This window comes from Symphodus melops, assembly GCF_947650265.1.
Source record: "Symphodus melops genome assembly, chromosome: 10".
In the NCBI taxonomy this organism is placed as follows: domain Eukaryota; kingdom Metazoa; phylum Chordata; class Actinopteri; order Labriformes; family Labridae; genus Symphodus; species Symphodus melops.
In genome coordinates this window covers 5,692,024-5,712,380 of record NC_136700.1, presented here as the reverse complement: position 1 = coordinate 5,712,380, position 20,357 = coordinate 5,692,024, and the positions used below count along the sequence as shown (strand labels likewise).

At 42.6% G+C, this 20,357-nt stretch overlaps 1 protein-coding gene across 5 annotated transcripts in view; it reads right to left on the bottom strand.

Annotated features, from left to right (window-relative positions):
• robo2 (roundabout, axon guidance receptor, homolog 2) overlaps nt 1–20,357 on the bottom strand; it is a 284,885-nt gene that overhangs the window by 137,536 nt on the left and 126,992 nt on the right. For 2 of the 5 annotated variants that reach the window (XM_079354779.1, XM_079354778.1), the window contains one exon: nt 1,199–1,525. In XM_079354779.1, the coding sequence (XP_079210905.1) occupies nt 1,199–1,525 (327 nt within the window). Of the gene's footprint in view, nt 1–1,198; nt 1,526–14,077; nt 14,811–20,357 lie in introns of those variants that run through there. The other 3 variants (XM_079354781.1, XM_079354782.1, XM_079354780.1) reach the window with 3 other exon arrangements.

Sequence of the window (20,357 nt, the reverse complement as noted above, 5' to 3'; positions counted from 1 at the left end):
AGAGGGGAGCCCTCTTACAGCGATCGATAGATCAAGCTGCTGTCACGCAGTTAGCACCTTGGGGCAGCTGGAAGGACCTCAGGAAGGCAGGGGACCGGATCAGAGGCGGGGACCAACCCCCTCCTCTCAAACACAAAAAAGGCAATTTCCCAGGATCGCAAACCAACTAACCATCCTTCTACCACTGGTCATTGTAGTGAACCTACATATACAGTCAAAGGAAAATATTTTTATTTGTGTTTACATCATATGTATGTTGTAATGTGCCACCTTGTTTGAATGTATTACCTTTTGCTTTATATGTCATATTTGCACAAATAATTTTCAATTGTTAATTTTCATTCCAACCCTTTTTTATCAGAAAAACAAAAATTGAAACTATTTTTGAAACTAGCTTTTCTGTCTTAAAGAGGTTTTAGAGGTTATGTTTATGTCACACACAGTATGATTTGGTCTCTGAAATAACACGAATCAAGAGAAGCATCAAAGACTACCACTTATAAACACATCCTATAAACCTCTCATGAACATACTCCATGTTACAAAAAGTGTCACTCATTCAAAGAACATTAGGACTTCCATGGCCAGTTGAGGCGCATGGGAGCCACTCCACAGGGGGCTCAGTCTAAGCCCGCTGGGGGGAAACTCATCTTCAAAGGTCATTTGATCCACAGCTCAGGTTCTGCCTGCTAGTGTTCATCAACACAGCCCAGGCAGCCCGTGTCAAATGTCCATCAGGACTTTGATCTGTGCCAGAAGACCAACCCCCGACCCACCAACCTGTGAGGGACCCATGTCTGCCATCCCATGGATAGCGTGTGTAGTTTGAGCTTCTTTTTATTTATAGATGTAGTTTACATTTATCTCAAGTCCTTGACTGACTCATTCTGAACAACTTCTTTGCCCACCAAACAATGTCATACATTCACGAGACCACCATGGAGCTAGCCCAACCGGAAATGACTTCTCAAATTAAACAATTTGTTTGCCGTTATACCCCATAGACCTGGACATTTCCCAGTATGTACAAAATATGATTTGCAAATTGTTGTTTATAGGAGATATTTCCCCTAAACGTTCTGAATGTATTGAAAATCCAGTCCTTTCATTATGAGCTATTACATTTCGGAAACAAAATCAATTTAGCAGCACAGGAAAGAGGAGAAATCCAAAGGAGAGGAATCAAGTCCTGACTTACATGCTACTTCCAAAGATGCATTACGGCTCACAGCTTCTCCCAGGTAGTTCCGTGCCACGCAGACGTAGGCTCCCTCGTCGGGTTTGCTCCGTCGTCCATGAACAATGCGTAGAAAGAAGAGCGAACCACTGGGCAGCAGCATGCGGTGAGAACGTGGGTCATCCTTGTCCGTTTCCACCCGCTCTCCATCCTTGTACCACTCCACTGTCGGGGTCGGCCGCCCCTCTGCTTTACAGTTAAGGGTGGCAGGTTCCCCTTTGGAGACAATCAGGTCAGAGGGGTGCTCCACAATCCGGGGCGGGGAGTCCTCCTGGCGTAGACGGGATCCTAAAGGAGGCAGAAGAGATGTGATTAAACATAGAGGAACAGGGAAGTTTTGTTAAAATGTTTTTGCTTCAACACAAGGACATTGTTATCCTCACTTTAATTACAAACGGGTAATTTCTGCCAATGAGCTGAAGATAAGGAAAACTTCAAAACAGGTGGATGAAGAAAAAGGTTACCAAAACTCATCGTAACGTAAAAAAAACATGTTTAATGTATATCAGAACCTTTAATCCCCTTTGCAGACTGGTCAAAGAGCAGCAATCTGTTCTTCTCAGCCCTATCTGCAAGAGCTTGTGGGTAATTGGACTCAGGGGTGAACAGTAAATAGAGGCCTGCAGTAAGCCTACAATTGAACTATACACACCCAAATTATACATTTGGCTTTTCAGAGGGATGCATACCAGTAAAACTGCTGAGTCCACTGCTGTGGAAGTGTAGATGTGATGTGAATATGAATGGTGGAGTCCAGACTAATGTCAAATGCTAATCCCCTGTGGCTGAAAACCTCGGCCCACTCCATTTTATTAGGGCATGTGGTGGATGAGCGCTGGGAGTCTGGCAGCAAAGATAAAGCTCCACAAGTCAGGGTGCTACGTATTTCTGCGACCGGGTCTTAACCACAGAGATAAGATGCTAGAGACCACACATATTTACACCAAACAGGCCCTGATCAAAGAGTCTGATCCAGCATCAAACAAATTAAGACAAAGGCGAGAGGAGAGTATTGAAACATGTACGATAGCTTTCTTTATCCTCCTGCTTTTGAACCAAATTCAATAACCCATTAGTAACGCTGATGCAGTCAGCAGTCAAATGTGAACCAGTCAGTGTTGTATTAAGAGTGCCCGGCTCTTTGTCTTAAAATTAGTTGTTGCAGGTGCGCGTGTGATGGAGCTGAGTTGATGACTTATGCCCTTCCCCGGGGCGGTGCAGTTGGGTAATAGGACAAGCCTGCTGCACAGAAGAGCAGTGTACCACATAGGTCTTTGTGATTAAGTAAGGGGTAATTTTTAAATGGCACTGAGGCTAAACAGTGGAGCTTCCAGCTCTTTGTTTGCCTGGATTTGCACATGTTCCACTACTCCCTTATTCCGGAGGCTCCCAGGGGAGACCGGGACACGCTGTACCCCGGTCCTTTCTGCTCAAGAGTGTGGGGAAGGACGGGCGTAGTGAGAAAGCCACCGATCAGCACAAAAAACACTTCAAAGACTCTGAGTGCAGCTTCAAACACACATACACACACATGCATAGACACTGTGAGTACTGTGTACCATTTGTTTTTAAAAGGAATCAGCAGCCTGTGGAATATTGACCCATGAACAGGAGGTAGTCTGTATGCTCTTCTTCCTAATTTGGGCTAATTCCCTCCATTTCCCCGTCATTGATTAGGGATCAGGCCTGGTGTCTTGCTCTAAGAAGGACCACAGATAGGGGTTTATTATGAAGGAGGATACCCTGCTCCTTAAGTGTGCTATCTAATTGTATTGCTGTTATGAAATACATCTACGAACGTGCTTAGGGCTAGAGACAAATCTATTTCATACATTAATCAGCTGTTTCAAAATTTGGATTTTCAATAACGAAAATCAAGATTTACTCTTCAACTTGCTTTGCTACAGATAACCAGCTTCATGTAATTTGCTCTGCCTCTTCTGCATTTTCAATGTAGCGCCTTTTAAGGACAAGCTTACAGCTTTCACTTTAATCTTAATCATATTTAATTTGATTAACAAAAAAAAAAGCCAAACTTGGTTTATGGCTACAGCATACATGGTAGTGGAGGAGAACTACAGTAGGTTTTGTTTTCAACAGTGGTAGCTACCAGTACACGAGAAAAGGTCCATTTCCCTGTCAGCACAGAGGCAGGGGGGCAAGTTTGTATCCTGGCAGTAAGTGACCAAATAAATGAAGCAGTAATTAACACTGTGACATTGATAAATTGAGGGCAAGATAAAGGAAGGACATGGAGACCCCCCTCTCCCTCAAATGAAGTGTCAAACACACATTTATTCTTATCTCATTGGAGCATCTGCTTCCCTCATAATCCACAGACCCTGCGGTGGCTTTTCCACTATGACCAGTGCGCATGCACAGCACTACACTGCTGCGACTCTTCGATTTATATCAGTCTAATTTCTTTAAATCCAATTTGTATTCCAATCTACTGCCTTCTAATCACTTAAACCTTGAGTCTCCATCTGCTCTCCACTTTCTGGTGGAAATGAGCACAGCAGATGCCTCTACAATTGTCCTTTCCCTGCCAAATAAAACTGAGCCGGGTACACGGAGGGCCGGACGTGACTGGTCAGTGTCCTTCCTGAGTGGAAGTAGTCAGGTGTAGAGGTAAAAAGGTTAAGAGCACATCCATATGCCAAGGAATTTGATTTACAAGACAAATGTATTATTTGTGTCCCTTCAATCTACTTTTCCCTCTTGTGGCTCCATGTCCTCAAGATGCTGTCCAAGAATATCAAATAAAAGCGCTTATGTAAATTCCCACTGTCCAGCCACAAGATAAAGCTCCGAAAAGAAGAGAAAGTCAATTTTCAGCTTCCAATTGGGCCTCCTTTTTCGGTCTCTTTACGGTAAATGGGCTTTCTGTTGCCCTTTTAATGTGATCATTGGTGCTGTGCAATCAAGTGCTCTCTGAGCTGGGGCGAGTGCACTTCACTGGGTCTCAGGGCACACGCTCCAATCAAAATGCTGTGTTTCCCCCTGTCTGCAATAACACCACCATTACTTTTCACCACCGCTGTGCAGTCATCCTCTCCTGGAGGAAAGCAGGAACCAGAGAACAAACAAACAAGCACACAGACAGAGGATGGAAGTAGAGAGAGAAATTACTGAACCAGAAGCTGATTCTTTTCTGCCTTTTCCTTCACTCAACTTATGTCAGCTTCAATGAAATTGCAAGCAATTTTGTCACTTTTGCAAGAAAAGTGGAATTTCACAGCATGTTTTGTCCATCTTCAGTATTTTCTATCTTAAGGAAAACATATCATTTATGTTGGACAAAACCACAGACGAAAAGTGAATTAGTTGAAAAAGAAGTTTTCCTTTTTTCGAATCCAGACAAAAAACACAAGAGGCTATTATAACAGCTTGTTTTTCCCCTCGTTTTACCACTGACCACACACATAGAAAGGCTTTTCTATTATCTTTGCCACATATTTATTCATGTGTGTAACAGAAGGTCAGTCCTTTGATGATCTTTTGTAATTATTTTTATTAGCTCCCAGGAGAAATTCGAGCCCACCAACCAAATCAATACCCACACCAGTCTCAGCCAGAGCATAAAAGGAAGGGCTCCCCAAAGAGGTATTACTTATTCTGCCAGCAGACATCTGCAATGATCATAGGTAACCAACAGCAACCTCGGACCAAGGCAAAAAGTTTCAGTCATTGAGGCTCCATAAAACATCAAACATGAAAACCAAGGTCCGAGACAAGATTCAGTAAAAGTGTAATGTGGATACTGAGATGGTGGAGACACAAACTGCTGAGGCCCAGCAAACTGACTTGATATAGAATTTCTCCCCCAAAAAAAGTAAATAAATATAAAAACCTCAAAGAAATTTCATATGGAATGCATTATGCATTGGATCCATGTTGTCCATCCTGAAATATATTCTCCCTCTTCTTCCTTGTTCTCAAAAACCTCCCACTCCATCCCTTTCTCTCTGTACATCTCAGCCTCTCCCTCCCAATATCTCTCTGTCTCCTTCACTTGCTCCCTGTCCTATTACATCCTGCCCTCGCTGTGAGGGTGACAGAGTCATATCCGTCATGTCATCAGAAGGGAAATCTGAGCTAGCGGCAGGGGGAAACTGGGGGTGGCGATAGAATGATGTTACTGGCCAAACGCACCTCCGCCGTGACCCGCCGTGACACTTGCAAGCAGCCTGTTCGGCACCCGAGATTTATCTTCTTTACAGGGGGCTGTCAGTGTCGTCACAGCACTTGAGCACCCCCAATATCAGACGTGCAGCTCATCTCAAAGAGGTGTCACTAAAGACAACCTGCTGTGTCTACTGGAGTCCACCCTAAGGCTCTAGAAAATGTCTGAAATATCCCAAAGAAATTACTCGCAAGGAAGATGCAACGTCCAGCGATGCAGGATAGGGAAACAGTTCACGCTTATAGCTTGCCTTGCAGGAAAACATGTTGGGTTCTGTTCCACTTCCCTGCTCTGCATACTGCCCCCCCCCCTCCATCATCCTCCTAAGATCTATACTCTGAAAGCAAACACAGGGGTAATTCTAGGAGCCGCTCTCAACATCTCACTGCATCCATGCTTGCCTCCGACAAATATCAGATAGAATTGCAATGTATTTCAGGCAGTGGTGTAGCGGGGTAGTATTGACTCTGCATCTGAGTATTTGCCCCCTCACCCCCATGCAGTTGGAATATATAAATAGATTACGGTGGGAAACAGAATATCTGATTTTGCTGTGAAAGGCTGATTCACACAGCTTGCATTTCAAGCACTTACCACCTTGTTTTCTTTTTTGTTGTTCTTCTTCACTGTCTTCATTCTGATATCACTAACAATGAACAGAAAATGAGTCATAACTGGGTTTCTTTCCCGGCAGATGGACTGTCTTAAAAGAGCTGAGACTGCTAAGGTTGAAACAAGGCACTCGAGAAGAGAAGAAAACAGAAGCCATAAGGCCAGTTTAAGAGTCTTTATGGTGAACTGCAATGTGTTTATAAGGATGCTCCTTGCTCTCTCTACATAGGCTGATTTGTGTGCGGAGTACAACACCAGCTCTGCACAACTGTCAACCCACTGGTAGGGACACTAAACTGTGTGATGCAGATTAAATGATTTCCGATGCCAAGGCCACTCAAGCATGTAGCTCGCTGTGCAAACCCACCTCCTGCCTTTTTTTTCCGCTCCTTCTCAACAGCCTTTGCTCAGTGAATTTTCTTGCCTCTGCTTTGCATGGGAGTTGCTTTGATGTTGAAGATGTACTTGTGTAGGGAAAATCAACGAATTGATTCCAAGTACATGAAGTAAAAAAAAATAGCCTGGGAACCAGACAAATCCACAAGCTCATATTTTATTTGCTTTGGCAGATGCATCTGGTCGACCTCCAGCTAAGATACGTTTCCAGCTGACCTGGCCCTGATCAATACAATGTACAGAGGACGAGCAGCAATGAGGAATTTAGTGAACAACCAAGATGTCTGCTACTGAAGTCTAACGTTTGAAATCCACTAGTGTGAAACCGACTTAATTGTAGGCAACTTTACTTACTGTGTTGATTATGTAGAATTAGATACCATATACATCACATGTTGGTGCTAACTAGCCACGGAGCCTACAGCTACAATCAGTTTATCTGATTCGTTATCAATCAAGAGTCACTTTGTTCTGTATTTATTTATAACATCTTTGCCACTGATGAAATGAATTGAAAGGGTAACAAAGAAGTTAACCTTTGAGCGTTTTTCTGGAGATATTAACTGAGTCTTTAATAACCTTCCTCTTTCGTGTAAAGTGCTTTAGCTCGAGACTTAGCAACATGTCCACTTGCTTAAATCAGGCCTCGTTTATCAGGAGAAGTCTCTGGCTATTCGCATATCTGTAAATGTGCTTTAAAATTAAATTCCCAAGCAGTAGTGATTACTGTATGTTGTTGTTTTGTAGATAAATATCTGTGGATGTTGAGTATCAATAGTACGCACAAAATTCACATCAACAATCTTCTCCTTTCAAGTGTGGGCCTCTCTAAACAGTTCCTACTGAGGGAAGTGCAGTGAAATGATTGGTTTCAATTGATTCTCCCTCAAGCATTGTAATCTCTTTACCTGCATTACTGCACTGCCTTGGAAGAATGAATAGGCCAAAATAAATAAACGCTTTATTGCTTTAGAAATGAAGCTGGTGAGGAGGGGAGGATGGGGGGGGAGGGGTAGCCTTAAAGTATCCATGATACACTGTTTTGAAAGATGAGTGGATAATTGGAGTTGTGCTCTGGGTGCTGACCTGTAGTGAGCACTCTACAGTGTCCCTGCATGTCAATGAGAGCAGTCATCACCTCCAGCCACTCCACTCAGCTGTAGCCGCACATATGGACATGACGAATGAATAACTCTACGGCACCCACACCAGTTGAAGTGATGGACCCAGAGAACTGAGCCACGTAATCAAATGGCACCTATAGTGCACTGTTTGTGTTTCTTAAGGTAGCACTTACCAAGTCAAGAAGAGATTTATTAAATTTCTATTCCATGGGACACTTCATCTGGTCTGGCTTAGGCCCGACAGGGTCAAGGGTGCTCGCAGTAAGTGGATGAAGGACTTGTTCAATTTACTGAGGCCCATAAATCCATGCTAACACAAAAAAACAATGGGCTTTGATGGTTATTAATGGTGCTCACAAACACATTCACACCCACTACATTTCATAATTCTAACACTGGCTGCATGCTACCGAGCTCCGAAATGACAAATGCCTGCGAGCAGCTCTCCAGAAAAATCATCACCATCCTGGAAGTGAAACCGGAGAGTTCAAACGTTCAAGGATGCGATTAAGGCTTTCTTCCTCTCCGCTGCAGTGGTTGTGACACTTGGCTCTTGCCGTGTTCCACACTGAGACTTCAACCACAGAGCCATTCCCACCAGGAGCCGTTATATACAGTAAATCAACTCACTGCTGGCTCTGGTGGATCTGTTTGCAAAGCAGTGTGGTGCCATGTTTTTTTTGCTTTTTTGCCACAGGGACAAAACAAGGACAGATTCCCACAGCACTCACTTACCACGCTCACCATGTTACTGACCAAATATTGTATTATGTACGTTGTAATGACATCATACTAAAAATGTTTTATAATTAAAAAAAATACAGCCAATTAGCTGTCTGGCTTGTCAGTAATTTTTTTTTGCAACTGATATGAAACATAAATTAGCATTTCACACAATATTACAGCATATATTAGCACACAGACACTGATTACACAACAAGGTTATTAAGAAATACACTGTCAGGGAGCACTATGTCTCATTACCAGTTTATATGACAATGCATAACAATTGCGTTTTACAGTATTAGCAATTCATAGAATAGTCTCCTATGTCAACGGTGTAGTTAGGCAATGAGGTCTGCTTTACTGTATTTAGACGGTTGAAATTCCAGCATTGACATACAGGAAGACATCACTCTGTTCAAAGGAGGCCAAGAAAGCGCCACAGAAGACCTCAAGGTTAAATCAGTTTCCACCCAAAAAGGTGATACAGCAGGGTTTAAAGTCCGTCTACTCCTCTAAGGTTAGATTCCTTGGTTAGTTACGAGGAAGTAAAGGCACAGAGCTGTCATGGCTGGGTGATCCACAGACCAAGCCGGGGGATGGAGATGGTGGAACCAGACACTTATTTACTGGCTCCACCGTTCTGAGGGGCATTAACGCCGTGCTGGACTGCTGCTGCGTGTGACGGATGTGTGCTCGAGTGTCATGCTCGGGCTGTCCATCTTCACACGTCTCGAACGGAGACAGCTCATGCATTTTTATCAGCAGGGCTGACCTCCTCTTCAAGGCCCTCAGCTCAGGTACAACTGTCAAACAAACTCTTGACAATGGAGAACAAAGAGGTAGACAACTGACTAAAAACAAACAGAAAACAAGAAGGAAGGTGATAGGGAATATAAAACATGTTGATATATGGATTTAGCTATCTATCCCGGCCATCATTTTCAATATATGTATAAAAAGACTAGATTGTTTTTTATGTAATGTACAGACTAGCTGAGTGGTAAAATTGTAAAGTCCCATGTGCTGTTATATTCTGTGCATTTGTATGAATGTGTGATTGTTTTGAATGATTTTAGTGTTTTATTTGATGGTCACAAATCAAAGGCAACTGAATTATTTGAATGAAAACCATAAATGTTGCATTTCTTATGGCAGCAAATCTTAAGATGAAACTTTACAAAAACAGGGATAAACAATAAACACACCATGTGCCAAAGACTTCTTGTGAGTACTGACGCACTGCCCCCGACTTGTTCATCTTGCTGAATAAAGTCTTTCAACCATATTGCCTTCACGTGTGCTACATGCATTTGAAGGTGCCTGCGTGTTAATGGTGTGTTAACAGTGTGAATGTAGCCTTGTACCTATAAACACACAGTCATTTTGTTTTAATGTTCTTTTTGAGTCTTTCAAAAAGAAGACTTTTTGCTGCTCGGCATCCATCCAGAGGGCAGAGTGAAAGCAATGCTTCGAGAAACTCTTCCCGAGAATTCACACAACTTTTCAGTACAGCGTGCAACATAAATCACTGACAAGGCAGACATGCTGTCTCTTACAGAAAGTTAAAAGCATGCTGTACTCAATCCCGTCTTTCACTTTGCATTGTAGAATTTTCTTGAGAAAATATTTTTTGGGGGGGGATAAACTCGCAAAATTATGTTGTCAGTAATCTGTCAACCTCTAAGTCTGAATCGGAGGCAGTGAGAGCGAGTGAGGAATAGATCGGTGTCTCGGGGCCTAGAGGGGATAAGCACAGGTGTGTATTCTGTACAGGTGTGTGAGACAGGTGAAGGTCCTCCTGACTGCTTTCTTTACATCATAGTCAGCACGCTCAGCTCATCAAAACACTCCTCCCCCATCCCACACTCCACACACACATTCCCTTTATACAGCCATCACAGGTGTACAACAACCCCCCCAGTGTTTGAATTCCACCCTCATGGACAACGCCAAAAACTCATAGACGTATGTGTGTGTATGAGTGTGTGCATGAGTGCTAGCAAAGAGGCAGGTGTGGGGAAGTTTGGAAATACAAACCACACAAAGAAAGAGCCTTGTCCTTTACTGCCGCCTGCTTGCGAGAATTAAATTTCTATCTCTCCCAGCTTTAACCTCACATCCTCTTTTCGTTTCTCCAGGCAAAAGCATTCAGGAAACAGGTCTTTTCTGCTCTGTAAATGTCAGGGGTATGCTTGGCTGATGCTTAATAAAGCGAAGGTAAACCAGGGGAAAGTGGAATTACCTCAACTGCTTTCTGCTGGTGTTACAGCAAAATCAGCCATGTGCATCGTCTGATGCTGACATTTTCTCTCCCACTTTGCACTATGAAAATCTAAAGGCGTTAACCGACATGATCCCCGGATAACAAAAAAAAAAAAAGAAACTGCCGTGAATTCTGTTAGTTTTGAAGATCACATGGAGCTGTTGTGTATTTAAAGGAAGTATCCACAGCTCAAAGTCGATCCTTTCCAATCCGAAACACGTGGGGCGACGTGTGCTGAAAGAGGATCCACAGGGTAGCCGGTCTTGGCTGCTAAAACATCATAAGAGTTGACAGGCTCGCCGTCACTGGACACGTTACACTTTTTGCTCAGCCGCACTCAAAGGCGTGTATGCTGATTTTCATTGAACAAGCGCTCGCCTCTCTCTTTGTTCCCTGCTCGTTCACTTCCTCTTATGATCACCACCTTTGACGTTATTCCCCAATCATTTTTTGATGTTAATAAGAGAACAAACAGTCGCGCGAAAGCGGCTTCCTTGACATTGATGAGACCGTGGGAGACGGTGGAGAGGAGCTTCCTGTAGATCTTAGCCGAAGGTTCATCGTTAAAGCGTCACCCCCCCCCCCCCCCCCCCCCCCCCCCTTCCAGCAAATGAACCGCAATTACAATAACGCTGCCTAAACGCTGCCAACTCAAGCAGAACAATCACATTTAGGGCGAGACATTGCGATGACTCTTACACAATGACTTCAGCTTCCCTCATCATTCACCTACACTGTTTTAATCTGGGCTTACTTTCCATTATAGGGCAGTACTTTCAACTGCTCTCATTCAATCGTGACCATCAACAGAGCTGCACGTCTCCAGGGCGATTTAGTTGTATAAACTCATCTCAGCCATTTTATCTCTTTGAAGACCGTGCTTTTAAACAACGCTTCATTCAGTTTTTAAATTTGAGTACACTCATTTCGTTTGTCCCTCCCCTCCTCCTCTCCCTGACGCAAACACAACCATTCGCTGGGTTTAAGTTTCTCTTGACTCAGCGTTACTGTAACCACGACCCTGCTGGAGAAAGAACAGATAGCTGCACAGCCCACACCAGCAAACGCCTCAAGTGGTCGTCTCCAAAAGCCGAGGAGTAAATCTCAACACCTCTCGGTGTGTCTCCCAGGATTGATGTGATGTCACCAGCTCCTACATCAGACACAAGCATTCAGGGGACCTCAGAATAGCACAGGGTCAGGAGTGCATGTCCACTATGCAAAGTATGTTCTAATCCTGCCTCAGACGCATCATGGTGGACTTTAAAGAGATAACCAAGCAGCTGCTGGCTTGTGTATTCCTGGAACTCTCTTTAACTGCAAACAGTCTGATTATTTTTAAAAGTGTTGCAACCATGAATGCATGTCTAGGATTTATGGGGTTTTTTAGGCCGAAAAACATCACACTCATCTTGAGACACTCTCTTTGCGTCTCACCTTCTCTCTCCTCTCCTACACACTAGCAGTATTAATCACAGAACACTAAACAGAGACTGACGCCATTCACAAGGTTTGGCTTTGTTGGCTGTGCTGCCCAGAGAATACAACTCCAGACCTTTTTGTCTGCCTAAGTGGACTCTTAGAGGAAGCTCCTCCCTCTCCAAGGACCCTCAGATTACCTCTGAAAAGAGCCGGGTGATGGGTGAGTTTTGCAGGGATGGAGTTGAAGAGCGAGAGAGAGAGCGCAGAGGGGGAGGAGGGTGACAGGCAAATGATTGGGAAGATCCACTGCTCCCTGGGAGAGGTACACCCTCTCCCAGTGGACTGCTAGCAATGCCATCCGCCACTGCTTAGCAACCAGTGGGTTTGGCTGAGCAGAATGAAAGACACGAGAGAAAAAAATAGGTATAAGAGAGAAGAAAAATATTCAAATCCCAGCCGAATAGAGGCTTGATTTGCTAACATCAAACTGCTGCACAACCAAAACTTGCAGCTGTGAAGAACAAAAGCAGGAGTTGACAGGTGAAAGCAAAGAAAAATGGAGACTTGCAGGCTCTTGCATTCTGTGACAACAAAACCCTGGCTTTACATAATGCTGTGCAAACAATACAAAGCAAACACATGTGTGAATCATCCCTTACAACATAGTTCTGATATAATGTCCCTTTCAGTGACTGGTCAGGTGTTTTATTTTTTACATTATATGATCATGAGTCTTCATTTATCTGTAAATGTCCGTGTGCGTGTGTGAAAATCACTAACAGGCAGGTGTGCCAAATTCAAAGGAAAAATACATCTAATCAGGATTCAGGTTTTTGCATTTAAAGTAATACAACTTTAATGAATCCATTCATTCCATCGGTCACAGGTTGGACCAATCCCAATCCCAATTTCTGTCACCTTAGCCCTCCTATTTGGATGATTGATGTGAGTCATCACATTCACTTTGCAGTTGAAGCTGTTTTAATTCCTCCATTAAACAGTTTTTCTTGTAGGCCAGTGAATCCAATGAAGCCTTGTAAAAACGTTTTTTTTTTTTTGAAGTGCTGACTTAGCACTCAGCAGCAGATTGGACAAAAAGGGCTGAGGCTTTTGGTTGGAGGAATTAAATAGTATCCATCTCATTTGCATTATTATTAATGTTTAATCAAACAAATGGCCATAATAAACCTGAGCATTGGCAAAGCCTGGATGTAAGCTGCTTTACTCTACAGTGCACAATTGCAGCAATGAAATCCTGAGGCAAAAATGACCACAGACATACCATCCAGTACAGAGCGGAGGCAGGGCGTTCACTACATCAAACACCTGCAACACACTGAACCTCCACAGGTCTGCTCATAGAGTGCTTTGTCTCTCACCGTTGCCATCCAAAATACAAACAAAATTGTGTTTGTACATGTGTTAATTAGTTACAAAACTCTTTTTTAAAAATGCTTCCTTCAGCTGCCTTAGATGGAGATGGACACAATCCGTGGCCACATTTACAGATCCACAGAATCATTCATATAACAGATATTACACTGAGAGTTTCAGAGGGAGAGACACGGCACATAGCAAACCTGTTTATCTGCTACTTTCAATCATAATGTTTACCATTCAGCAATGTTTAAATGCAGTGGCAGCATGTTGTTTCTTCTATCTGTTGAGTAGGGAAACGAAAAGATGGGAATCAACTTATCTCTGCATGATCTTAATTCACTAAAGGAAACACTGATTGGGTATTACTGAAAGATTAATTGATTAAAAATAACAATATGAGGGAAAACACGTTTTATTAGCCTACATAAAAATATGAATCACAACTTTTGGAGTTACTTTAGGGTTTCCCCCAGTTTAAACTGTAGCCTATATTTCCTGAAGTATCACTTCTCAAACAATCAACACTCCATCCTGTAAAAATATGGCATTTTCCCAGCAAACCAGATTCCAACTACAGAATTGTATAATATTTCTGGTGGACCAAACATGTCAACAAAAAAAAAAGATGAACTGAGTGGCAAACATATGCTGTCTTCGTTAAACACATGAAGACCTGAACATATCATTCATAAAAGGAAGTTTTACGCAACAGCTTGGGTTTGTGAACTTACCATCAACTTGAAAATACAGTAATCCACCAACAAGGATGAACGCTAGTGGACCCATACTAGCATATTAAACATCCGCGGCGGGCGCGCAAATCCTCGACTTCACTGCAGAAATGATGTCCAAAATGACTTGAAAAAGTCGACTCCGTGTTTATGAGAGTTTTGGAAGGAACCTACTTACTGACACAAGCCAGTTTCAATGTCCAAAAACTAAAAGGATCCATTTCACACAGCAGGTCACCCGGAGCTGCTCGGGGTGTTCATACCCACCCAAACCTTTGAGCCAAACTCTCCGCGTTTTCCCTCCTGGCACCGCGAGTTCATCCGTGATATCTGCCTCTTCTCTAAGATGACCCACAACACAAGCTGAAGAAAACAGAGCCACAGAGAGAAAATAAATTAAAGTCCACAGTTGGAAACAACCACAGGCTTCTCCGCAGCTCCTCGGCTCCTTGGGACGCTCTCCGGTACCTCTCCAAATCTTCAGCGATGTCTCCACACTTCAGCGCATGGCTCGGCTGATTCACTGAACACAAACCAGCTCGAAACTCTCAAGCATTCCCCAAAAGTTGTTTTGTTACAACAGGAACCAGCTCCCAAAAGACCCATGTGCCTTTCCTGGGATAAAGCGCTGGAAGTGTAACATTACAGTCATAGTACAAGTCAGTTAGACATCCTCCTTTCCTTTCCCCTCTCTCTCTTTCTCTCTGTGGTTTCTACAGCGCAGCCGCTAGGAGCGCACCACCTCTGCGCACCCGGCACAGCACCACAGCAAAGACCTGACACCCTGCATGAAACACTGGCCGGTGAGAGAAGACGGCAGGGAGAAAAGACATGAAAAGAGAAGGAGACCGAGGGAGGAAAGTCGAGGAGAGCTTGGATCTTTAGCCTATGTCAATGAAACTAAGTTTAACCCTGATCGACTAAGGTTATCATTTAAAAGGGGTGGAGAATAAACCCACATCAACTCTAAATAGCATGTATACATGTTTAACTAGTACCAATTGTTTACCTTGTATTGTGAACAATCCAACGATTTAAAAAAGAGGGAAAACGCTTAGTAATCATGATGTAATATATGTGGAAAAATGAGCAAAAAACAATATCCAACAGGTAACAACTTTACTAAAAAGAATAGCATTCAATGAGTCAACACATCATCAGGGGAAAATGGTAATGTGATGAGAATCTGATGAAATGACGAATCAATAGCTTCCATATCTATAATGTTTACATATTCAAGAGGAGTGAGAAAGGTGCTGAATGATAAATGAATGTTAATGTATTTAGATATTGAATCCGAATTGTAAATATGATCTCTGTCAGAAATCAATGACTGATTGAGCGAGCTTCTGCACCAAGATGAACACAGAAGAGGCCTCTCTGCATACCAATATTGCAGACCAAATACATGCATGTGTTATTCAGGCCAAAGTGTGCACATAGACAGACAGACTCATGATCACTACATGTTTTTTTTTTTTTAATCATGGAAACATATTGGCGATATGATTGGACACAGTAGTCAGGGGCAAAGATATGCTGAGGTGCAAAGATTACGGGTAGGGGGTGTGTGTGTGTGCGGTCAGCACTGCTTCCCTTCTGCCCAGCAACCTTCCACATGTTATCTCAACGCTGTATTACTGAATAAGCTGTGAGCTGTGAGCTCCCCCTACTGGTGACAGATCAAGAAACTTTCTTGTTTCCATGCAGCTTTCTTAATCTTGTCCTATTAAGTGGTGTAAAAAGGAGACATCAAATGAATCCCTAACACAGTTATTTTATGATGTTATAACCTGGCATGTAAAGTCATTGATATATTGTCAGGGAACCATGGCATTTTGGGTATAAGATTGAAGTCAATTTGATAAATACCACAACAGAAGAGCTCACTCAACATGAAAGGATTTCTTTTCAGGTGTATTTTTCATTTCCCATTTACAGCATCACGAGAGGTATAAAAGAATCATTTTGAAAAGCTGACTTAAGTTACAGAATTTGAATAGCATTTCAGTAGAAAATAAATCTACATATATTAATAAAAGAAAAGATAACCCAACATACACAAAGACGCAATCTAGCAGGTAGTCACTTTTGTTTCAACCTGAACAGACATTAGATGAGTACAAAGCACAACCTTAAAGGCTCCAATTTCCCACTTTATGACCCACATCAAAGTCACCATAGAACAAAGCCATCAAAACTGCTAGTATGAGCCCTGAAGGTGTCTGTGAAATCCATACAAACTCCCAATAAAAAGATATAGAGACTAACACTATGAGAGGACGGCTTTGGCAAAGGGAACCACATCTATTGCCTTTAATAATAGCTTTGACTGCTCCTGATGTTTCTTTTTTTTTTCCTCCTTCCGTTTGTTTGTCAAGTTGCATGTTTGAGCGTGCCCTATAAAAGGCCTTACAGGGAGTGGCAACATGTTGAGAGTTCACTCGCTCGCTCCTATTGCAGGCAGCGCTGTCAGCTGGCCAGACGCAGTGATTTGTCTTCATATTTTAATATGTTTGTGGTCTGCATGCAAATGCCGTCTTCTCTGTTCATAGTGTCCTAGATTCTGGCGGATGCATACACACACACACACACACACATCCACACACACACATTCACTCACACTAAAGGCAAACCTAAACTGAAATTTATTGTGTCATCAGTGTTGCTGACGGTTCAAGGCAAATAAAAGAGGGATAAAAAAGGGGAATTGGAGAAAGGTAATTTACTAAGAAGAAAAGCCCACTTCAAACATAAACAATGGAGAGTATGGCTTCATTGATGAAAAAGTAAGTAGAGTGTAATTCTCCTGCAAGCCCTGCCTTTTATTCCCCACTTTCAATCACTGTATTTGTAGTGGAGGCAGTGATATTCCCCATGTTTCTAAATATCAGCTGAATGTGGATTTATTTTAATTAAACTGGAGGCTGTGTTTACTCAGGGTAAGGCACGTTACATAAAAAATGAGATGGTGAGGCGAAGCCATGGACTGATAACTCACGGAGGCTTTTATCCACGCGTGTGCTTCATTTGACTGCTGGAGGAGCCCTACTGATCTTTTATTACGCTGACATTTATGATATTACTGACAAACAGGGATTTCTCAGCTGATTAGTTCTTTCATTTTAAGAGCTGGGAGCATGCAGATGAGCTGTAACCACAAACAAATAAGTGTGACATCACTGTGGGGGGAAGAAAGGCATGATTGGTGGTTTGGAACGGCTGCATCAACAGATAAACCCAAGAATATTCAAAACATGTCCAATGCCTGCAAAGACGATTTCAGTGTGCTAGCAGATGCCTAAATGCGTCGTTTGTTATAACCTAAACTAATCCTGCCACAATTGCTGTCACATTTTGGGGCAATTATGTGTTTAAAATTGAACGTAAACTAATAATCAATCACATTATTTCCAATTAATGTCCTGAGAACATCTGCTCATTGATGGATCCTGGGTGGAGCCGTTCATTAGGAGGGTTGTTCTGCGCGACCCACATCAATCCTCATCCACTTCTAGAGTGGCATGACTTCAGTCGGTCAAGTTGATGGCCAAAGTCCTCTGATTGTTGTGGAAAAATGTTTAAACAAAAAGATATAATGACATCTCCATTTATGTACAGTGATCAAAAATCTGCAGTTTTTGAGAGACCAACTTGTAGCAGTTAAGATCTGAAGTGCTGTATTTTGTCCTCCAAGTGATTAAATAGGTTTTATCTACTGGCTCATTTTGTAGTGAAGCAAGGTGTACTAAAAATGATGCAGTAGTGGTGTTGTTTTTGTGGATGAAAGAACAGCTAAGGATCAATAGAGGGTCCACAAGTGGGAGAGTGTGATATCTACAATACAACCAGGAGTGTCTACAACAGCACAAACTCTGGGGGTTTGGATGCACATTCCAGCGGACGTTTTCTCTTTCTTAATTGCGTGAAGCTGAGGTCCAATTCAAATGCAAACTATGAATCAAAGGCAGACAGTGACAGAATGTGTCGTTTCAGAAAAGCTGCGTCTGCCTGCATACATGTGTCTGGAGGGAGAAAGAGAAAAGTGTTTTTAATTGTAAGCCGGGTCAGAGGTTCAGGTAGCAACATCACTCATGATCAGATCAGAGTGGTATTTGGGGAGCTCTTAGCTGGAGATCTTTCATGGCTGAGTATCCCCTTACTGGGTTTAGGTCTCTGTGTGGGGATGATTAGGAGCTGGATGTAGGGGGGTGCTGGTGTGCACAGGGAGGGTGATGTGTGGAGAGGTGATTAATGTAGATGTCAGTAGCGGCCCTCCCTCCTGTGCTCCCTCCCCAGCATCCGTAATGACACCTGGGGAAGGTAGAATGGGTCTACCTGCAGCCCAGGCTCCCTCAGCAAGGAATGATTCTTCCCCATGATCCTCCTCTGTCAGCAGTCCTGTCACTGGGCTCGGATCAGGCCCTTATTAATGGGTCTCTATGTCAAACATAGATATTAAGCTGTGCTCTGCTCCGCGCTATCCCCGGCTATAACACCCACATAGGCACACACGGTGACACAATCATTTCTGTACAATACAGTGACGAACACAAACACACCCACACACAGCAACGTGGAGCACACCCATAACTCATAAACACATTACTATGTGAGCTTTAACATTCGCTGAAATATTACTTTCTTATTAAGCACTTTTTAAGGTTAGAGCCAAGCTTGACAGCCTCCACAGATCTATAAGATATCTCTGTTCCTGTCCTCTGTTCCCACTCTTTTATGTATACACAACAGAGTATCACATTATGCTGAAAGGGGTGACAAACCTTTCACTATGATGTATCGTCCAACAATTCCAAACTACAAGCAGCAACAAAACGGGTTATATGGCTACAAACTCAATGAAGTTTTTGTCCACGAAGGAGGCTGGCTGAACGCGAACAGGCTAAATGTTTTGGCGCCGACTCAGCAATCTGAATCACATTTGCAATTCAGGTTTGGGGCTTAATATATGATCGATGGAGCGGGGAGATCTGAAAGAACTCAAGTTGTTGGAGCCATAACACAGCAGATCTGGGTTTATTCAGGGCAATGCGCTCTTCAATAGAAGTCAGTGGGACACAAGTTTAAGTCCGTACTCTGTGATACTCCCTCAGTGCAGGCTGTAAGAGGGGGCCCGTCAGACGGAGGAACTATGGAGGACACGACACCTGAGCCTCATGTGGAGAGAGGCTTCTATCAGCAGGACATAAAGTCTGTATGTAATGCATCGCCCCGTCTTCCTCTGTGCTCACTGAAAGGCACAGGAAGTGAGATAGGAGCTCCCTATCGAATGTTGAAAAACTGGGGATTACTGTGCAGAAATTCTTGCTTTCCACTTTTGAGTTGAGCTCTTTCTGTTTCTTCTTCTCCCTCCCACTTTGATGCAGGGCAAAGTGCTGATTTAACTAGATTAAAGTGTGCTTTTATTGGTGTGAAATCATGTATCTCTGTGTGACATTATAGAGCAAATGTGTGTGTACACATGTTCACTAATTTGTAGGAATTGAACTTGGCATTTTTTTTTGCTTGTAAAGCGGAGAGGGAATCATCAAAGCTTCATTAAAACTTGTTATCAAAGGTTGAGTTGTCCTCCATTAAATATTCATGATTTAAGAAGCAGAAGGCAGAGTTTAAGTTGGGAAAAACATATCCTCAGATAATTTTATAGAGAGTTTAAAACTCAGTTTATGTTTTACCAAGACTTTGTTGGTGGCGTATGATCAGAGGTGGTCTGAAACAGAAGTAAACAGCCACAGGACTCCTCATATTTGGATTCACATTCAGCTAAAAATCCTGATCATATAAATAAGCATGAATTCACACATTAATGTGACGGAGGTAGTTCTCTTACGGGTTGACCAAAACGTATGTTTAAACTGTAGCTGAATAAATGTGTGCTTTGATAAAACCTTATAAATCACTGCAAAGTAAAGAAATACATTTTGATGAGATTTCTTTTTTTTTTTTTTTTTTTTTTTACAGAAGTAAAGTTTATTTATGTTTGCAAACTATTAAAGTAACTATTCATTAGATACATATTCACGTTTATGTTCATTAGTGTGTACTCTCTCTGTTTTGAAATGTAAGATAAATACAATTCAGCTGCAGGGTATCCAAAGTTTACAACTCAGCAGGATGATCTTTCTCCTCCCTCCATTTTATCTACTTTATGTCAGCCTTGCTCTTCCTCCCACTCTCATTACATATTCCAGCCGCTCTTCTTCAACCACATTCCTGTCACTTGTGGAATTTCCCCGTCTAGGTGAAAAACAGCACACTC